The 20,458-nt window shown below is 51.7% G+C and overlaps 3 protein-coding genes across 6 annotated transcripts in view; 1 reads left to right on the forward strand and 2 right to left on the reverse strand.

Moving 5' to 3' along the window:
- Positions 1 to 1,320: 1,320 nt before the first annotated feature.
- On the reverse strand, positions 1,321 to 10,343 carry HECTD3 (HECT domain E3 ubiquitin protein ligase 3). The gene is made up of 21 exons (XM_017540807.2): positions 9,553 to 10,343; positions 9,210 to 9,370; positions 8,879 to 8,971; positions 8,665 to 8,800; positions 8,249 to 8,364; positions 8,050 to 8,163; positions 7,825 to 7,907; positions 7,218 to 7,383; positions 6,918 to 6,999; positions 6,086 to 6,268; positions 5,885 to 5,937; positions 5,650 to 5,714; positions 5,391 to 5,494; positions 5,038 to 5,157; positions 4,835 to 4,924; positions 3,362 to 3,568; positions 3,024 to 3,153; positions 2,841 to 2,915; positions 2,629 to 2,710; positions 2,442 to 2,513; positions 1,321 to 2,348 (listed from the first exon to the last, which is right to left on the reverse strand). Exons 1-21 carry the CDS (start codon positions 9,919 to 9,921, stop codon positions 2,264 to 2,266), a joined length of 2,586 nt encoding a protein of 861 aa, XP_017396296.1. The 5' UTR covers positions 9,922 to 10,343; the 3' UTR covers positions 1,321 to 2,263.
- Positions 10,344 to 10,867: 524 nt separating this feature from the next.
- Positions 10,868 to 14,272, forward strand: UROD (uroporphyrinogen decarboxylase). 4 transcript variants are annotated; one of them, XM_017540809.2, is made up of 10 exons: positions 10,868 to 11,014; positions 11,618 to 11,730; positions 11,847 to 11,926; positions 12,003 to 12,065; positions 12,299 to 12,496; positions 12,623 to 12,784; positions 13,146 to 13,283; positions 13,443 to 13,543; positions 13,639 to 13,705; positions 14,034 to 14,272. In XM_017540809.2, exons 1-10 carry the CDS (start codon positions 10,995 to 10,997, stop codon positions 14,193 to 14,195), a joined length of 1,104 nt encoding a protein of 367 aa, XP_017396298.1. In that variant the 5' UTR covers positions 10,868 to 10,994; the 3' UTR covers positions 14,196 to 14,272. The 4 variants fall into 4 exon arrangements, with proteins under 4 accessions (XP_017396298.1, XP_037598790.1, XP_017396299.1 ...); XM_037742862.1 differs by lacking the exon at positions 11,847 to 11,926 and having other exon boundaries at positions 11,575 to 11,730; XM_017540810.2 differs by lacking the exon at positions 12,003 to 12,065.
- An 812-nt stretch (positions 14,273 to 15,084) lies between these two features.
- The window catches only part of ZSWIM5 (zinc finger SWIM-type containing 5), a 184,365-nt gene continuing 178,991 nt past the window's right edge, over positions 15,085 to 20,458 (reverse strand). Inside the window, exons 12-14 of the mRNA XM_017540806.2 lie at positions 19,337 to 19,500; positions 18,788 to 18,869; positions 15,085 to 18,025 (exon numbers count right to left, since the gene is read on the reverse strand). Coding sequence (XP_017396295.1) covers positions 17,163 to 18,025; positions 18,788 to 18,869; positions 19,337 to 19,500 — 1,109 coding nt within the window. The 3' untranslated portion in view covers positions 15,085 to 17,162. The remainder of the gene's footprint in view (positions 18,026 to 18,787; positions 18,870 to 19,336; positions 19,501 to 20,458) is intronic.

Genomic DNA, 20,458 nt, shown 5'->3' on the forward strand with positions numbered 1-20,458 from the left:
GGGGAGGGCGGTGACAGCCAAGACTCAGCTGTTTAAGTTCCGTGTTTTGGGATAGGCCTCGGGGTGCAAACAATGGACAGAGGAGATCAACCCCTCACACAGTAGTTTCCCAACTAGAGCAGCATCAGAGCACACCCTAGAGGACAAGGAGGGGAAGAGTTGCCAGGGCGGGACTCTGCACAAGCCACTTCTCTGTGCAATCAGCCACCACAAGGTCTCACATTGTACCTTGACTCTGAGACAACTAGGACCCTGGGGCTGTGCTTGAGGGTGTGACTGCCCACTGTGGGGGTGCAGGGGTACTGTTCACACACAGGGTTCTCCCAGATATTCCTTTTCTTTTTTGATACAGGGTCTCACTGTCGCCCAGGCTAGAGTGCAGTGGCATGATCTTGGCTCACTGCAACCTCCACCTCCCAGGCTCAAGTGATCCTCCTGCCTCAGTCACCCAAGTAGCTGGCACCACAGGCACACACCACCAAACCTGGCTAATTTTTGTATTTTTAGTAGAGACAGGGTTTCACCATGTTGGCTAGGCCGGTCTCAAACTCCTGGGCTCAAGTGATCCGCCTGCCTCAGCCTCCCAAAGTGCTGGGATTCCAGGTGTGAGCCACCATGCCTGGCCCCAGGTACGTGTTCCTGAAGACTACTCAGGGCTATAATCCTAGTACTTTGGGAGGCTGAGGCGGGAGAATGCCTCAGGCCAGGAGTTCGAGAACAACCTGCTTAACATAGGGAAAACCCCATCTCTGCAAAAAATTAGCTGGAAGTGGTGGCATACTTGTGGTCCCAGCTACTCAGGAAGCTGAGGTGGGAGGACCACTTGAGCCGAGGAGGCCCAGGCTGGAGTGAGCTGTGATTGCACCACTGCATGCCAGCCTAGGCAACAGAGACCTAAACAAAAACCAAAAATACTGCACCTTAGCTGGGGGGCTGGGAGCAACGTAATAAAGATGCTACGGACTTGACTTCTGTCAACAACCCTGACTTGGCTGGTTTGTCAGCCCTCCCAAGTCTCTGTCTTCTGTGATGTCAAATTCTTCTGCCCAGTTGGTTCCAGAAGTGGACTTCTATCCTCCAAATCACCATATCCATGCCAGAAAATGTCAGGCCAGCTTCTGTTTGTTTTCTCTTTTCTGGGCAGTGGGTCCCTTATGTCCCTGCTCAGCTCCAGATGTGTAACTGTGCAGCATTTGTCACTGAGAAGCCCTACTACTCACACTTAACATTCATCTTCTTGGCTCCTAGCAGGGCATTAAAGTCGATTTCTCATTCTGATCCCTGTGCCTAAGCCCAGGGCCCAATAAACACATTCTGAAGGAATGAATTCATCTATTTATTCAACTTTCCAGTATGCAAGAACTTCTTTTCATGGAATGTCATGGAGGCCCTGAAGGGAGGATGGTCAACTGGGGTAGGGGCGTGCATAGCTCTAGGAGCAGGTTTGAGGTCTAGGCTTTAGAGTTGGGGAAAGGGGAGCTATTACAGATTTCAAAAGGACATAACTGGCCTCAACCTGTGCAAAATCTTGGGGGTGAAAGAGCAGATGGAGTCAGGCTGAAGTGATACAGAAGTGATGAATATGGGGAGGTTGTGTGGTAGTAAAGAGTTCACATTGAGTGGATGTGGGTTCTAAGCCAGGGAAGGTGGTGGCACTTTGTTGAGACTAGGTTGGAAGAACAGAGCTCACCACATCTCCAGTATGGAGGGAGAGGAGGAAAAGAGCAGTATATGAGGGCAGGTGCTCAGCTACTGCTTCCTTCTTGGAGCAGGTGACCAAGGAGTTTGGCCATCGCTCCCTGCCCATCCCAGGCTCCCTGCTTGGAGAGGGGCCTCCACCAGCCTCCAGTGTTTTTAGTTTTGAGTCATGGCTGAAGAAAGCCAGAGAAAAAATAGGAGAAAAAAGGGAGCTGAAAATGGAGGCAAAGTCCATGGGTTGGGGACCTAGATGGCCCCCTTCAAGTAGCTCAGGCCTGGCAGCTTGTGCTGGGCTTATGGAATATTCCCTCTCAAGAGGTGAAATATCTCAGGAAGCACGCCCCAGCACGGGTAGGGCTTGTGGGTCTGCGGGGCTGGGCCACTAGTGTTCACCTGACCACACCAGCTGCCCCCATTCCAACTGCACACAGGAGCAGGGCACATGGAATTTTGCCAAGCATGTCAGCTCATATCATGAGCACAGACTCAAACTGCGGCAGGGAAGGTGTCTTCGCCTTGGTGAAGACCTGTGTAGTCCTGCCGGGCCCGCAACCTGTGGCACACCTCACTCCTCCCAAGGGCTCATGTCAGTGTCGATGGCCACACAGTTGTAGGCTGCATAGCGCAGCTTCTCCTCGCATACCTTCGCACTGCAGCAATGGGGACTTGGTCAGACCCCTCCATCACTACCAGGGGTGATGAGAATCCCCTGGGCCCCAACTTGAGCCTAAGAAAAAACCCACCTGGCATAATGTGGCAGGAACAGGGTGCTGGAGCAGGTGGAAGACTCAGGCAGCGCATCTGTGGTCTCGTAGCTGGCGGCATTGAAGGACCATATGTCAGGAAGATGTGTTGGGGCACACGTGTTGTATGCGGGGAGGGAGGACAGAAGGTGGCCACGGCACCTTCAGGCCTCCCTCCAGCACTCACCCCAGCTTGTCGGGGTAGATGTAAATCCGTGCTGGCAGGCGGCTGCGGCCTGTAACAAAGCGCAGGAAGCGGCTCCGGTCCTCTGGAGGGAAAAGGAAATCAGTGTCCACCATCAGTGTGGATGGTGAGGGAAGGTCTACAACTTCTACCCTGCCTCTATGTCCCAGCAGTAGAGTCCAAACCCAGATGTCACCCTGCCCTCCTCCACTGACCATTGGTGAAGTTGTTCAGCGCCTCCCAGAAATACTGCACCCGCGTGTCAGATGGCTCAAAGTCCTCGAAACGGGCTAGTGGAGATAAGGACAGTATTCATTCTCGGGTTTCATCTTGCCCAGTCCTTGAGCCCCAACCCCTGTGCTGTGCTGCCCTGCCCTGCCTTGCCTTGGGGAACTCACTGAGCTTGCGCAGAGCATCCACAGTGACCTCTGGATCCCCACACACTTTCTTCTCCAACTCTTGCCAGGTCAGCAAGTCCAGCACAGCCTGTGGCACCACCTTCAGCAGACCTGCCTGCATAGCTGCCACCTGGGGAGTGGGTAAAAGTCTTGGCTGGGGAAGAAGGCACAACTCCTGTCTTACACTGGGGGGCATCTCTGTACACTCAGCAGCAGGAAGGTGGCACTGAGGAGTGGTAGGGGCCAGATTTCTTGGATTACTAGTGGCCTACACGCTGCGCTCTAGCACCCAGGGGCTGGGGCCAAAGCTCTCTGTTCTACTGGCCTCTGGGTACTACCTGCTCCTTGCTCTCCTCTAGCCGTGCTTTCTGGACCAGTTGGATGAAACGAGAACGGTCCTCATATCCCACGACGATGCTTGCGCCCCCAGGGATCAGCTCCACCACCTGTTGGTCACTCAGTACAGTGGTGAATGTTAGCTCCTTCCCAAACTTGAACTCAAACGTCTCCTTGTCCATTCCTTCCATCACTTCCAGGAGCTTCACCTGGGGGTTGGAGAGAGGCAGGGAGACAACCTTTTCATTGTGGAGATGGTCCCTGTTTTTCCTCAAGATGCTCACAGGGAAGCAGAGAGAGCCAGGCAAGGTAGTGCCCCTGCAGGCAGCAGGGAATGAGGGTGTCAGTATGGAAGGAGCTGTTAAAGCATCAAGACAACACCTAACCAGCCTTGGAGGCCAGAGGAGGCATCCTGTGGGAAATGGCATCTCAGCTGAGACCCAAATGATGGCTGGGCCATAAGCAAGGTTAGGAGAGAAAACATCTTAGAGAAGGCTGGAAAGAGCAAAAGGCCTAAGGAATCTGTTTGGCTAGGGCCTGAATGTAAACCAAGTGGCCATAGATACAGGTTCACGTAAGGCCTTTACAGATTCTGCATTCTATCCTAAGCCTAGGGTCGGGCCATTTAAGAGTTTAAATAAGGAGAGTGAAATGAATTACTCTGGCTGCATGGAGGCCAAATGGGTAAGAATGGAGACAGGGACACCAGTTTTTTAGTAAGCAGTTAGCTCAGGAGAAAAGGTGGCTCAATCAGGCAGGGAAATAGTAGTGATTTGAGGGAAGTAGACAGATTACAGAGGGAGACTTAAGACTTTGGGAGGCCAAGGTGAGAGGATTGCAAGGTCAGGAGTTTGAGACCAGCCTGACCAACATGGTGAAACCCTGTCTCTACTAAATATACAAAAATTAGCTGGGCATGGTGGCATGCACCTGTAATTCCAGCTACTCAGGAGGCTGAGGTAGGAGAATTGCTTGAACCTGGGAGGTGGAGGTTGCAGTGAGCCAAGATCACACCACTGCACTCCAGCCTGGGTGACAGAGTGAAACTCTGTCCCAAAAACAACAACAACAACAACAACAACAAAACAATGTGGGGACAAGGGAGAAGGAGGGGTGAAGGGTGGTCCTGTGGGCTTTGGCATGGGGAGGAGTGGGACATGGCACCCTTCTGAGGCAGAAGCCCTAGAGGAGAATAGTCTTGGGAGAAGATAAAGAATACAGTGAGCCTGAAACACCATCTTGGGGCAAATATCCAGGATGTAGATACATATATGACCCCAAGCTTAGGAGAGGCTGGGGCTAGAAGTCAGGATTTTAGGGGTCATGAGTATAGAAACAGTAGTTGAAGCCATGGAAGTAGACAGGATTGGAGAGGGATCTTGTGTGTGGTGGAAGAACAAGGTACAGAACTGCCTTAGGGAGGACCAACCTTTAGGGACTCGGCAGAGGAAACACCGGTTCCAGGTCCTACTCACCAGCACAGAGTCCACAGCTGGGAAGTCCTTGTTCCAGCTCACCTCCTCACCAGAAAGTTGCTTCCACACAAAACCAGGCAGGGCCAGGACCTGTGTGACAAACACTCCCCACGGTCTTCTTACCCTGAGCTGCCCAGGTTTGGCTGGCCCCTCCTTTCAGGGGCCAGAGCTGGTTAGATGGGGGTATGGATAAGGCTACTCACCAGGAACTCCTTACCCCGAAGGGCAGCCCCCATCAGCTGTCCAATCCATTCATACTTGGCAAAGTCTCGGCAGGAGGGGTTGGGCACATACATGTCCCGGGCCTCACCAGTGCCATTGCCCTGCCCCAGAGACAGAGCTGTCAGTGTGACATGAAATACACCCTATTCTCCTACCCCAAAGACTTCCCTAAACATTTTCCACTGGGGATCCTAAATGATCCCTCCAAATGTACAGTGGCTCCTCCTCTCCCTGTCTGCCCAGAGGTTGCCCTGAGCAGCTCAGTCCCTCCTCTGCCCCCTTTCTAGCTCAATCTGGCACCTGTGAGGTTTGCAGTGATGAAAAGGGAGATTACCTGGTTGGCTGTGCGCACAAAGAAGGGCAGAGGCACAGGGGTATCCGCTGAGCTAGGGCACAGCTCTTCTGACATATCTGCCAGGCTATCCCGGAAACCACCCCCTGAAATGACAGATGCCCTCAGCTGGGTACTCAAGGGCCCAACTCCCATAATGGGGTAATGAATAGGCTCCCTATTATTATTAGCTGGTGAAAATCCTCTATCACTTTAATAGGGCAGCATGCAGGACCCTTATCATCCTCCCTCAGGGCCTCACCTTGGTCAATGATGCCTTCTGCAATGAATTTACACTCCCACCACTGATCATAACGCATGGGCCACCTGCAAAAAACGTGTGCAGATTTGTCATCATGCGGGGCCAGGGTACAGGGCAATTCATCAGCCCAGAGACCACTGGGAAAAGCAGTCATGGCAAGGGGTGCCTGGAGCAGTGTGTGGTTGTGTGTGTGCACACAGGTGTCCAGAGTAAGCCCTTCACTCTCATGCCATACCTGTAATCCAGGGGCTTTTCATATTTGTCAGAGGGCTTGAGGCCTTCATATACCTGGGGGCAAGGAGGAAAAGGGAGTCATAGGAAAGTATGTCAAGACCTGGCCCCATATTTGCCCAAAGACCTTGTTCAGGTCCCTCTTGGCCTAGCCCCCTTGGCCCTTGACTGGTCCTATCTCAGTCTGACCCTAGGTGGTCCAGACCTGGGTGAAGACCGCATTCTTGCAGGCAGGGTCTCGAGAGGGGCAGGCACGGTGTTCCATGGCAAGGCGGCGGTTGATGTATAGGCGTGGCATGAAGCTGGGCTTGCTGCTCTCTGAGTCACGCAGGCACTGAGCCACCAGGCCGGGCCGCTGGCGGGACAGCAGTAAGAACTGCTTCACTTGCTAGTGAGGAGAGGTGGCCAGAGCAGGATGAGTGGCAGTCAGCCTCTGTCCAGGCCCTGGAACTTTCCTCTCTGCCTGTATTCAATTCCATCATTTCAGTCTAAGTCTAGTCCATCCCTGTCCTTGTCTCCAGTCCCTTCCTTAGTTCAGCCACCAGAGGGGAGCTTTTTAAAACAAAACAAAACAAAACAAAATCTAATATTGTCATTACCTTGCTTACCACCTTTCCAATAGCTCTATTACCCTGGGACAAAGTCCTTGCTTCACAGTCCAGCTCACAGGACCGTCTGCAACCAGGACCTGCCTCCTGCCCACATCCTCCCACCCTCATCCCTCTGTCACACTCATACCTTCCTGCACACTTTTCTCAGGTCATCTTGAGTTGCTGGTAACTCCCCGTATGTACCTCTCATGCAACCTGCCCCGCCTGAGCTGTCAATAGCCCTTGGGTATTCCACACACTCATATGGGGAACAGCATCCCAAATACTAAATTTGGACCATTTGTTCTGACTGTCTTCCTATGTTCCCAGACCTAGCAAAGGTCTTGTCCTAAAGAAGGTTTTAGGAACTCTGCTAAAGAATAAACAACTACATGAGCAGGAAGGGTGAACGCACTGCCAAGACCATCACTGGGTGGGTCAGCTCACCTTAATCTCACTGAAGGTGCCCAGTGTGTGGTCCCAGGCAGGTACCAGGTGGTGCAGGACACTATCGAGGATCTTGATGAATCTGGCATGGGTAGGTAAAGATTGACTGCAGCTAAAGTTTGGCATACGTGTAAGATCCCCAACTCCCCAACACACAGGGACAGGAGAAGGCAGGACCTGGGGGCTACTCTGACCCTTGAACAGCCTACACTATGAGACCTTGGGGACTTCATCCATGCACACAAACAAGGCTCAATGTTGGGGGAGGGGAAGGGCCCACAGGTCCGGGACCACAGCCACCTCTGCAGGAGGACAGCTCTGCGGTACAGTACTTCAGGGTCAGTGCCTTCCAGGCGTGGATATCGCACCAGACTAGTCGGCTGGAACAGGTCTGCATTCAACCCTAGTTCCCGTTGTCTAGATGACTTGATCTTCACCCCTCGGAGACGAACATCGATCCCATCATCTGGGAGAAGGAGTTAGAGTGAGGTCATTTATGGTACCTGCTGCCTCCTTGACCCTCAGGCCTGGGAATGGCTCCTTGGATGCTCAGCCTTTTGTCACTCTTAGCTCTTAGTAACCCAGGACCTTCAAGATCACCTTCTATCATCCAATTCTAATTTATCTATTCCTGCTGATTCCTCTGTCTACCACTATAATGGTGGGATGCCTAAGGGTTCCAACTCAGTTCCTCTTCCAGGTGAGCCCAACCACCTGTATGGCTTTAAGGTGGGCCTATACCTGGCACATCCCACCTGGTTCAGGCCCCAAAGCTTCAAATGCTGGAGTTAGTTCAGCATCACCTTCACCCCAGCTCCAAGCCCATCCTCTTCTTTCCACACTCACTGTCTGTTTGCCCCATCTCCACACTGGGCTCTCTTTCCCTCCTTATTGCCTTAAGCTTCACCTCGGCACTCCACGATGCGAATCTCGATGATTGGGAGGTGGACAGTCATGTCTTCCAGGACACAGACATCCCCGATCAGGGTCCTGAGGAGATGAGTGTGAGGCACTGCAGATACTCCCTGTTTCAAGCCTTCAGAGATTGCTGGAGTCTCACTCAAACTTAGGCTTCCAAGCTGGGCCAGGCTTGGAACACGCCCTACTTCCCTCCCCAGGCCAGCCTGCTCACTCGTCAATGCTCACGTCACTCAGCTTCTTTAGGTTGTCTCCTTCGCCCCCATAGACCACCACCCGCTTAGGCATAAAGTTGTCATCTGTGGTATCAACCGTGAGTAGCAGCTTCCTGAAGGGTCAGAGTGTGAACATGGGTCTTTGTGAACCCGCAGTCACATGGCTCACCCACCCTGTCCTGCCCAGAGCCTACTCACTTGACAATGGTGCCCTTCTTCATGGTAAGCCGTACCCAGTGCTGACACTGGGACCCATCACTCTCCCAGTAGGTATCAGCATTACTGTCTGTCAGGCATGACACGTTGAACTCCTCCTGGGCAGGGGCAGAGAGGTGGAGTCAGCAGTTACCCTCCCTCCCTGCGCTAGGCTTATGCTCTGGCCCAGGAGCATCAGAGAAAGCATAGTGAAGCTGGGCTAAAGGGCAACTGGTATGGGATGGGGGGCCGGTGGGTGTGTAGGGGTTCCTATAGACTTCCAAGATGGGGAGCTGAACTGAGTGTGGCCCGTGGGCACTCTGTTTTGGTCCTGGCCTGGAAGTGGGAGTTCTTTCTGGATCTAGCCTTGAGGGGTGTGACTATATCTTGCCTGGGGTGGGAGGAGCCCCAGCACCCACCGTGTAGGAGGAAACGTCTATGCTCTCCACATACTGCTTCACGCTACCAAGGTTCTCATCCTCTTTGCCCAGGTGGTCATACAAGAAGTGGATCAGGTCCTCGTCGCACTCGTAGGTCCATGTCGGGGGTACATAGCTAAGCAACCCCAAGCCCCTATTAGACTGGGCCCAGACGCAGAGCTCCTTCCTCCCCACCCCATTCCATCTCACTCACAGTAGCCTTTGTACAGCTTCTGCGTATGCCTCTGCAGGCTGAGGTCTCGATCCCAGGCGATGTGAGTATGTCAGGTCCACCACCTGTTCCCACCTGTGAGCACAGAGTAGGGAGTGGGATGGGGAGGCATCAGCGGACAGCAGGACATTAGCGCCAGGCCTTCTCCAGGGCACTATCTTCCCGCCTCCAGACACCCCACCGGAGCCCCCTTCACGTCCCGCCCCTTCCTGTTCTTAAGGCTGCCTCGGCTCCAGTATCCCACCCACCCCAGGCTGTGGCTGAAGTATTCCCAAGCCCTCCTGGCCCCGCCATGTGACAGCATGTGCAGGACCTGAGCACTGGCCGATAATCCACGCCAAAGAGCTGCTGCTGCCGCTGGAGGTGGTCGGGAGTGTCAATGGGTACCAGGCGGGCTCCGCCCTCCGCCGGGCGGCACACCAGCAGCCAGCCTTCCTGCAGCTCGCAGTCACCCAGGTGCTCTGCCAGCTGCTCCTGCCAGGATGCGCCGGATGGGGACAACCCTCAGGGAACTGCCCAGCCACCCGCCCTGCCCAGCCCAGGGCAAAGGGCACCGAACGCAATCCCAACTCAATACAGGGGAGGAAAGGGAAACAGCCGGGGGTTTCTCTGGTCCCGGGGGTCTTTTACAGGGTCCCCGGCAGGGCAGAACGCACCTTGGTCAGCTTCACCCAGAGCCCGTGACCATTGCACAGCTCTTCGCCCGTGGTGCGCACGCAGGCGCCCCGCCGGAGCTCGATGCTGTCGCGAGCAGCGCGGAGGGGCCCGGAACCGGTAGCGGGGGCTGGGCCTGCGGCACCCACACGCAGCCCCGAGCCCTCTGCCTCCCACACCGGCAGGAGCACGCGCGACGGTCCCGCCGGGTCCTTGTAAAGCTTGTAGAGCACCTCTCGCGGCACGAAAGCCAGCGCTGCCGGCAGCGGCCGCCCGGCGCGGAGGCTCCGCGCTGCCTCCGCCAAGAAGCGCACTCGGCCCAGCAGCTGCCGCGGTGACTCCAGCGCCGCGCCCGGGCCAGGACCTGCCATGGCGAAGCGGCGGAGGGCAGCGCCTACGGCCGACCCTGCCTGGCGAACAGCTGGCGCGACCGCGGACTGAGCTTCCCACCACGCCCTGCCCCGCCTTAGGCCAGCCTTCACCGTATGTTCTGGACTAAGCGCGCCCCGGCTCTCACGGTATTGCCCTGTGCACTCCTACACTCAACCATATTACCTGCCTCTGTGCCACCCTAGCCCAGCCGACTAAACCCAAGATCGGTGATTTCTACCTGATTGATCTCCCTCTCTCCATTTCCTTGCTGCTACCATTTAATCTCTACTGCTACTACCCTTATTCAAGTCACCATTCTGTCTAACCCGGATCTTTGCAACAGTCATTTTTCTGGTCCTTCGGCCTGCTGTTTTTCCTCCCACCTCCAACGAGTCGTTTTAAAATCTGCGAGACTCCCTATCCTATGGATGGTGTGACTAAAATGTTTGAGAGAATGGCCCTTTTTCCTGTTACTGACAGGAGTCTTGAGTCATTTGGGTTGACCCTGCCTAATCCCAAGACCACTGGTGATCATTATTCATTTTAATGTGATTGCTGATTTCTGTTTCCCCACAGTCTTGTAGTTCCTTAAAGGCCGAAGCTGTCTTGAGCAGAAAGCTAACCTCTGCACCCACTACAGGTCCAGGCTCTTAATGGGTAATATAAGTACATGATGATTTCAGTTTCCTGTACAGCCTGGTTTCATCATTCTCAGTATGCCTGGTTGGATAAGACTGTTAGAATCATGAGTGGGACTTGCGCCAAGCCTCCGGCATACTCAGACCATCAGATGAGGACAAATACCTCATATCACTGTAAGATGTAGTTACAGCGGAGTTCTTTCTTTTGGGCGTTTGTTGTTGCGTCGCTACAACAGACTTTACGGTGAAAAAAGGTAGGGGTCCTACGGGCGGCAGCCAGGGCAGCCCAGGAGCTGTCGCTGGAGTCTGATCATGTGATCTTCAACATGGCGACACCCTTGGCGCCCTCCAGAAAGGGGCGGAGCCTAGACGACGGGGGCAGGCTCAGATTCAGGTTAAATTGAGGATTGAGCTCGCAGTTACAGCTAACCATGGAAGCGGACGGGTTGGGGTGAGTTCTCCAGAGCACGCGGGGTGGCTAGCTGGGCTTCTAATTTGAGCCTTCCAACTCAGGACTCTATCCCCGCACGCCCCTTTCCCCACCCTGGAGCTCTCTCAACCTGAACTCCGTTAGCTGGGATCTTGAATCCTAAAACCATGGATTTTTGAGACCTTCATCCCAGGGACCTTAATTCAAGGAATGCCTCAGGATTTCCAACCAGGATCTCTATTCTGGGACTATCAACTTTGATTTCTCTTTGACTATCTCCCACCCTGGAAAATCTGTCAGCCCATGAACCAGCCCACTGATAACCCTGTTTCTGAGACTCTAGTCCGAAGACCCCCAGACTATCCTTACTGGGCCTTCATTCCCTACCCCTAGTCCCTCTAGTTGCTTCGAGCTTGGGAGAGTAAGGACTAAGTTGAGAGAAGAGGCCCCAGCGCGGGCCCTTCTAGAGTTTGTGCACCACCTGATAGGCAGAGAGGAGGTGGAACAGGCGGCCTGGAGGAGGTAGATAGCGGTCCTGGACTGAATCGGCCTTATGAACCCGCGCTTTCCCCAGCCTTCAGCCTAGCATACTGACACCTACCCCCACCCCGACCTGATCGCCAGACTTAAGGGTTTTCCGGAGCTGAAGAATGACACATTCCTGCGAGCAGCCTGGGGAGAGGAAACTGACTACACTCCCGTTTGGTGCATGCGCCAGGCAGGCCGTTACTTACCAGGTGAGAGTCAGGGCCTGAAAACCTAGATAAAACTTAGGAGGGTGAAAAGTTTTTGAGGGGCAGGGGAGTACTCTGGAAGGCCTCAAGGCTGAGCCCCATCTTCCCTCTGTCTCCAGAGTTTAGGGAAACCCGGGCAGCCCAGGACTTTTTCAGCACTTGTCGTTCTCCTGAGGCCTGCTGTGAACTGACTCTGCAGGTGAGGGGTCCACAAAAGAGGGAAAGATTTATGCCTTCAGCTTGCCACCTAGCAACCTGTCTCCTATTTCCTACAGCCACTGCGTCGCTTCCCTCTGGATGCTGCCATCATTTTCTCCGACATCCTTGTTGTACCCCAGGTACCCACTCAAACCTGAACCTGAAATATAATCCAAGGACCCCTTGAAAATCCTATCAGTCCAGTGAAGTTTCAAAATAGGCACTTATCCTAACTGGATGGAGGGAAAAACTAAGGTTGAAAAAGATGAGTTTGGCAGTTTTATTCTCCTTTTCCTTCTCCTGGAATGGGCTGAACAGAATCTTTCCTTCTGGAGTTCCATTTTGGGAACGCAGATGTTTTCCCCCCATCCAGGCACTGGGCATGGAGGTGACCATGGTACCTGGCAAAGGACCCAGCTTCCCAGAGCCATTAAGAGAAGAGCGGGACCTAGAGCGCCTACGGGATCCAGCAGTGGTAGCCTCTGAGCTAGGCTATGTGTTCCAAGCCATCACCCTTACCCGACAACGACTTGCTGGACGTGTGCCGCTGATTGGCTTTGCTGGTGCCCCAGTAATGTGGGACAGGGCAGGGACTGGGGGCATGGGGAGATCACTCTGGCAGGTCTGGGGTAGACAAAGGAATGAAGTATCAGTCTGGCTTCTGCACTTATGACACCAACTTTCTATCCTTCTGTAGTGGACCCTGATGGCATACATGGTTGAGGGTGGTGGATCAAGCACCATGGCTCAGGCCAAGCGCTGGCTCTATCAGAGACCTCAGGCCAGTCACCAGCTGCTTCGCATCCTCACTGATGCTCTGATCCCATATCTGGTAGGACAAGTGGTGGCTGGTGCCCAGGTGAGTCCTGAGAAAGAGACAAATAGGCTGGGATGTGGTCTGTAAGGACCAGAGGCAAGAGTGTCCTAAACCTGAGAGGGCAGTCTTAATGCCACGCATGAAAGAACCTTGGCCTCCAATGATCTAGCTGAGCATTCAAGCTCATGCTAACACTGGCAGTGGGGCTTAATGCTCTGAGTATTCAGAGACCAAAGCTAGTGCTGGGATGTAAAGAAAATATAACTTATTACTATTATTATTTTACTGGAACAGTATCAGGGATTGAAGTCATCTGGGGAAAATTGAGGTGGATTTTGTATGTGGGGCCTGACGTGCTTCCTCTTTGTGTTACATTTTTCTCTTCACCATACCCTACCTGTAGGCATTGCAGCTGTTTGAGTCCCATGCAGGGCATCTTGGCCCACATCTCTTCAACAAGTTTGCACTGCCCTACATCCGTGATGTGGCCAAGCAAGTGAAGGCCAGGTTGCAGGAAGCAGGCCTGGCACCAGTGCCCATGGTGAGGACTGGGATGGGTTGAGTGAAGGTGAGCCTGTGGAGCTTTCAGGCTAAGTCCTGCATGGACTGGAGTGACCATTGGAGAGCAGTAGAGGTACAGCCAAGAAAGATTAGTGGTGGTAGCAAGGCCCTCTGTAGCCTGTGATCTGCTTTTTTCCAGATCATCTTTGCTAAGGATGGGCATTTTGCCCTGGAGGAGCTGGCCGAAGCTGGCTATGAGGTAGTTGGGCTTGACTGGACAGTGGCCCCAAAGAAAGCCCGGTAAGCCATGGAAGGGTGAGGCCTTGAGGCTGAGGTGAGGGTGGGAAGCTGCCATATATGCAGTTACTAGAACGTGGCACTGGCTTTGCTTCCAGGGAGCGTGTGGGGAAGATGGTGACATTGCAGGGTAACCTGGACCCCTGTGCCCTGTATGCATCTGAGGTAACAGCCAGGGCCTCTCTGTGTGTCTGAGTTTCTGTGCACTCCTGCGGATATGGTTGTATTATTCTGTGTGTACTTTTTTTATGCCTATCTGTCCTCTCCTACTCTGTATGTACAACATAAGCCCTAGCAAGGCTAGACTTTTTGTTGCTGTTCATTTGTGTTTATGCTTCATGCCTGGCCCATATTAGGCATCTGATAAATTTTATCAAATGAATGAGTTCACACTGAGTAGAAGCATGCCTGCATATGTGTTTGTCACTAGTATGTACAGAAAGGACAGAGGCTTGCTGGCCCTCTTGTAGCCAGTGCCGTCTTGGTCCCCCAGGAGGAGATTGGACAGCTGGTGAAGCAGATGCTGGATGACTTTGGACCACAACGCTACATTGCCAACCTGGGCCATGGGCTTTATCCTGACATGGACCCAGAACACGTGGGCGCCTTTGTGGATGCTGTGCATAGACACTCACGTCTACTTCGACAGAACTGAGTGCATACATTTACCCTCAAGTACCACTTACATAGATGATTGATTGTTTCTAGGACAATAAAAGTTTCAGAGTTGAACTATTGTGTAGTTTTGTTTGTGAAAGACTTATGCCCATATCCTCAGTTGCTTCTTAGCCTCTGTTCCTTCCCTGGGAACTCTCTCTATATCCTCTTCACAAGTCATGGGGGTTAGGTATCAGTGAATATGTACTATAGCACTTAAGGGTCCTCACTCCCATCTTACTCTCAGATACCTAAGTCCCACAACTACATGATGTAGGGTAGAGCTTCCTAGCAGTTCAAGTTGTGACATTTGGCAGAAAAATGGGTGGGGTCCTTACAGCATATAAAGGCCAAATTGATAGGGCTTTATGTCTGAGGAAGAAGGGAAGAATACATCAAAGAGGAGCACAGAAGGAGTTAGAACACTTCAGAGAAGGATGGGAAAGAAGATGGAGTCTAGGTGAGCAGGGAGAAGCTGAGGGAACCTCAGCTTTCACACCAAAAGATAGGGAGGACATCAAGGCTCAGAGCTAGGTTGCTTAGGATTGGAGCTTTAGACAAGTCCATCATCACCAAGGCAAGAAGTCCTCTGAAACCAAAAGACCCTCTGGCACTCAGGTTGCTTTATATTCTTTTCTGAGCAACCCCTTTAATTTTCTCAAGATCTTGGTGTTTCTGCCCATCCTGGTGGGACCTGCTTCCCAGAACAAGGCTCTGAGGTGTCTGTAAGCTCTGGAGAAGGGTCTGGTATAGCAAATTCTTTATCATTCTGTATCCCTTTGGACCACTAGGAGCCCAGTGTGCTGCAGGCTGAACCAGCTCCCTGGCCCAGCCAGGGCAATGCAGAAGGGAGAGATGGGTTTCATTTATTGAGAGAACACAATTTCTGCTTTTAGAAAAATGATCTTTTATGTGATCCACGATTTATTCATAGAAAAGCACTGTGAATTCACACACTTGCTAAAAAAGGGCAACTGTGATACAGAAATGAGAGTGGCTTCTCTCTTTTTAACCAACCCATTGGGCTGAGACGTAGGGGCCCTTGGCTGGACAGTAAGACTTGAGTAGCCACAAACGGCAAATACAACTTCTTGGTCAGTTTGGAGTAAAAAAGGTGACAGTTTGTCAAAAAAAAAGAAAAAAAAGTAAAGTGGATGAAGTTCTTAGTTCACAGTCTAGCTATACCACCCTTTCCCTATCAACTCCCACCCCCAACTCAGGAACTAAGACATAAAACAGTTAACACCAAGACAGTGGCATCCAACTGACTCTTCTGAATGCCATTGCTACCTCCTATAACAATTCCAGGCTGAACATAGTGGTCAGGAAGGTAGCAGGAACATGATACACTGTGGAGGTCTGCCAGGGCTAAGACAGGGCTGCCCACTGGGGCTAGAAATTAGGAAGGGAGAGATTAAGTGCAGACCAGCCCTGCTTCCCAGGACAAGGCTCAAGTCAGTGAGTAATAAGACTGTGACAAGAGCAGGCAGAGGAAGCTTGAGGTAGAAAGCAGGGGGAGAAAGCAAGTATGGGGCGAGAAGAGAACCATGGAGCTAAAGCAGCCAGTCTGATGGCAGAGGGAGACTGGTGCTTAGAAGCTTGTTTGGTGAGAGAATGAACAGAGGAGGCACAGAGATGGGGAACAAACGTTTAGCTGGTGAGACAGATTTAAGAGGAATGGGGCAGAGAAATCTGGCAAAAAGAAAGGACACATTCAGGCAGATCCTTAAGCATGAATACACAGACATCCCTACATGCAGAAACACTCAGTTACACATATAAGGACATGGATGCATGGGACAATAAAAGTTTCAGAGTTGAACTACTGTGTAGTTCAAGCATACACACAGACACAAATGTATTTATACACATGCACTCGTGTGCCCATATACACACACGAAACATGCACAAACAGTGCATTTACACATAGATGTGCATCCTCACATGTGTGCAAAATGTGTATATCCTCACACAGAAACCCACAGTCCGGTACGCACATATTCACACAGGAATACAGCCATAAACTGAAACAGATACACACACATATATGTGCACATACAGACAGGCATGCACAGATATATCTATGCACAGACACAGGTACTTAGCCATACAGATACACACACACATGATAATAGATGAAACCACATACTCTCTAACACAAAGATGACCAGAGTAGATGAATATTATGAACCCAGTGGCTTCCCAGACCTTCATCTTCTCCCTGCACTTGTTTCACAGGTGTTCAGCAGGCTCCTGAAGAGGCTGTGTGAGGCAGGAGCTTTAATGTCTAAGTCCAGTCCTGGCCTCTGTCCCTTACCCATCACTGGGCTATAAATGCCGTCTGTAGGCAGGGGATTCTGCATAGACTAGACTTGGGATTGATTCTAACTGGCCATTTTTCTCCTTGGCAACCCCACTCTTCCACTGCTACCAGCATACACTTTGCAAGGGAAACCTGAGAAATGGTTGTGAGTCTCCTCAGAAAATAAGCATATCCTCCCACCCATAGCTACTTCAAGTGCCCATCAAATCAGAACCAGAATTATAAATAGTTACAACTTTACAATAATTGGCAACACATATGCTATAGTATTTACAGTACCATAAATGTCTGTTTCTCTGGTTAAGCAATCCCTGAGACGGAACAGTGTTCTGTGTTTGCCAAGGGAGTCAAGGCCAATGCCCAGGACATGCAGGATATAGGGGCATGAGGTGGCATGTTGTGGGGTTTCTGGTCGATCTGCAGGGCTCAGCTCATCCATGAACAGTGGGCTGTGGCAAGAAGCTTGCCAAGGTAGGCATATCGACTAGAGTTGGATTCTCCCCATCCTTAGCCGTGTGGTCCTTTGGCCTCAGCCATAGGTGCTCAGAGTCCTCTCAGGGTGAACAAATGTTTCAGTGTCCTTGGTCTGACCTGATACTACCTGGGAACCCAGGCTGCCCTGGCAGTGAGCTATCTGCTTTCTCAGCCAAAGCGCTCTCGCACCAGCAGCATCAGCTTTTTCTTGCCTTTGTAGATCTGTTTGAGGTTGTCAATGAACTGGGCAAACTGCAGGTGGCCATCCTGGGGCAGCAGGAAGGTCTCCCGAGCCTTGCTTAGAAACTCAATGAACTCTCCGTAGTGGCGAGGGCTGATGTGTGTTAGGCGTGAGTGTGTAGTGTTGATATAGGCATTGATGGTGGCATCCAGCAACTGGCGCAGTGGAGCTTTGTCAGTGGACATGAGCTTTCCAGAGCTGCGGCGGCCTGGGATGCCGGCCAGGCCAGGTGCAGTCACTGTGCAGCGTCGTAGGATGTCTGAAAGCACTGTGGCACAGTGCACACTCTTCACCACCAGGGGGATGAGAGCTGCCAGCTCATTCTTGCCCAGAGAGTGGCTGAGAGCACAAGCCCAGAGCACATCATTGATGGCTGGGTGAGTATCCTGGTTGTAGGCCAGGTTAAGATGGCTCATGGCCAATGAGGCCAGCTTGAAGGCACGTAGTGGATAACCACGGAGCTCCATGTAGCGGGCAATGGTGAACAGCTGTGAATGGGTCATGCCACCAGCAGCAGCATCAATGGCAATCTGGTAGGCTGCCTCAAAGGCAATGTGGTCTTTCTCACAGAGTGTAAGGGCTGACAGGGCACAGCTCTGTGGATCCTTCATAGCACACTGCAGGGCCAGTGTGCGAGCGCAGCTGGCCAGTTCCTCCCGCTGTGGATAGTCAAGACTGAGGCGCAGGGTAGTGGTGTGGGATACAGCTGTGGCAGCTACAATACTAGTAGCCTCAGTAGGGGTGAAGAGTGTGTACCAGCTCTGCAAGATGCTCACCAGGGCCCGCACACCTGTCAGGGAGAGCCTGAGCTCAGCCGTGGCCATCTGAGTCCTGATTCAGGTCTGCCCAGATTACCATTGGGATTTGAACTTGGCCTGCAGAGATGAGTTCTCCCTCCTCAGCAACCTTGAGATGATTTGAGGCAAACCAGGGCAAGGAGAGGATCCCAGATGGCCAGACCCTGTTTGGGGTCTCTTCCTATCCCTTCCTTCCCCAGGTCAGAGGGTTGAAGGTTTCTGCAGGTGCTCTTAACCCCTCACAAGGATGGGGCAGTAGAGCCTGGGGTTTGCTTGCCCTGAGGCATGGGTTACAGATCTGCCAGGGATTCTAGCTGAAGTGGGGCCTCTTAAGGTAGAGTCTTGTGCTGGGGCTTTGGGCTTTAAAAGAGTCCTGAGCCTCCAAGTTGTCTGGGGTTTCTCACAAACATGGACAGAGATGGGGACCAAACCACTGGGCCCACTACCTCCCAAGGGAGCCCTTGAGTAGCAGCTGAAAATTCATTCTCATAGACACGTCTCTGATGAGAGGATCAAAGTGCTGCTGACATCAGGATATGACAGCAAGGGGGATGGGGGAATGAACAGGATATGGTTCAAGCAGTGAGGACAGGGCTTGGGCTGGGTGAACAGAGGCCATCTTCTACCAGCAGCCCCATCCTTTCTTAGGCCATCAGGAATAGGAATATGAGAGTTCTAAGGATTCACTGTCCTGTCCCAAGAGTAGGGCCTAGAAACTCCTTTTCCCTGGGGGTAGAGGGAGGTGGGAGACTCACCCACTTCTGTAGCACAGGTCACCAACCATCGTACCATCTCCCTGCGTCTCCAATTAAGGGTTGATAAGGTCATCCGCATCACCTGGGCACAAAAGAGGCCTTGTCAGTGGGCCATGCCTAACTGTTGTGACCTCTCTTTCCCCTTGCCATTCATTTATGCAACAAATATTTTCTGGTGCTTTAAACAGTGGTTTCTCCCCGATAAAGTACAAGTTTAATTTCTTTCCCAGCCCTCCCACCAATCAGAGAGGAGGCTTCTCTGATGATCTGCAGAAAGTCCTTATTATCATACCTTGCTTAACTTGTAGGAATAGGGAGGAAGAGAGAAGACAGGGACCCCACAGAGCCTAAAGCTATATCTTGCTTCTGGCCTTAAAAGTGGAGCCCAATTTATGAAATTCTTGCCTTTTCCCTAGTCTAGAACTTGTGTTCTGGGCACAAAGAAGGAACCAGGCTTGGTCTATGCCCAGTCTTCCGCAGATCTTATCTTCTGCCAATTGTCACTAGGTCAGAAGTCTAAATTGGGGATGGCTCAATCTTCCTCCATACCTGTAACCCAAGTTCCAGGGCAACGTTGAGCAGAGTGCTGTCAGTACTACTGTCAGTGGGAGTAGCAATCTTGAATGCATCTTGGGCCAGTTTGAAGATAAGGGAGGAAGAATGAATGTGCTTCTGTATTGCTTCCAGAATTGTTCGGAGTCTCAAAGTGTCTCCTATAAGTGCAAAGAAAAGGTGCAGAATCTGTTTTAAAGTTTTCCTAAACAGTCAGCTGATCACAACAGGTACTGGTTGAACTGGCTGCTATCAATTCATTGAATGCTTCTGAATGCTGCTGGCCCTTCTGGGTTATCAAGCTATCACTACTAAACATATCTGAGGCTCCTTCCTTCCCCAGACCCCACGGGAATCCTATTCTCTCCACCTTTTAATCTGTCTCTACCTAATACCCTCTAACCCCACGATCTTTAGGTACCAGAAATAATTTTCTTGAATATCTGAATTTTCAGAGCTACTTATACAGTGGACAGAAAGCCACATTACTGCCAAAAAGAATGCAAGTCCCACTGTCTGCTTCTCACTACAGCTCCCTGGAGCAAAAAGGAGCTGTGCTACCCCCTACCATTCAATAGGCAGGGATTCTATACAAAGCACAAAGAGTTAAGGAATATAACATCATATGAAGTGAAGGTTGCTGGATGAAGACAGTAGTGCATGAAAGACTGTTATATCTTATAAAGGTCAAATATGTTAAAGACAGAACAAAAAGTAAGCTTTATGTTTTGCTTTGTAACTGTTGATAAAGTCAGAGGAGAAATGGTTTGACTATAGGCTTTGGAGTAAAACACATTGGGGACTGAGCCTGGTTCAGCCATTTAAGAGTCTAATAACTTCAGGCATCGTGGCTCTTGCCTGTAATCCCAGCACTCTGGGAGACTGAGTGGGTGAATCAGTTGAAGTCAGGAGTTCAAGACCAGCCTGGCCAACATGGTGAAACCCTGATTCTATTTAAAAAATACAAAAATTAGCCAGGTATGGTGGCGTGCGCCTATAGTCCCAGCTACTCAGGAGGCTGAGGCAGGAGAATCACTTGAATCCGGGAGGCAGAGGTTGCAGTGAGCCAAGACTGAGTCACTGCATTACAGCCTGGATGACACAGCAAGACTCTGTCTC

This window comes from Cebus imitator, unplaced genomic scaffold, assembly GCF_001604975.1.
Source record: "Cebus imitator isolate Cc_AM_T3 unplaced genomic scaffold, Cebus_imitator-1.0 Scaffold129, whole genome shotgun sequence".
Classification (NCBI taxonomy): Eukaryota; Metazoa; Chordata; class Mammalia; order Primates; family Cebidae; genus Cebus; species Cebus imitator.

Excerpts from the sequence above, each read along its gene's own strand:
- UROD (XM_017540809.2), top strand. The coding sequence starts at position 10,995 with ATGGAAGCGGACGGGTTGGG. Across the intron at positions 12,785-13,145 it reads AAGTGGTGGCTGGTGCCCAG|GCATTGCAGCTGTTTGAGTC; the intron begins GTGAGTCCTGAG and ends CCCTACCTGTAG. Across the intron at positions 13,544-13,638 it reads GTGGCCCCAAAGAAAGCCCG|GGAGCGTGTGGGGAAGATGG; the intron begins GTAAGCCATGGA and ends CTTTGCTTCCAG.
- HECTD3 (XM_017540807.2), bottom strand. The coding sequence starts at position 9,921 with ATGGCAGGTCCTGGCCCGGGCGCGGCGCTGGAGTCACCGCGGCAGCTG. Across the intron at positions 6,269-6,917 it reads GCACCTTCAGTGAGATTAAG|CAAGTGAAGCAGTTCTTACT; the intron begins GTGAGCTGACCC and ends TCTCCTCACTAG. Across the intron at positions 2,514-2,628 it reads ATCTACCCCGACAAGCTGGG|CTACGAGACCACAGATGCGC; the intron begins GTGAGTGCTGGA and ends CAATGCCGCCAG.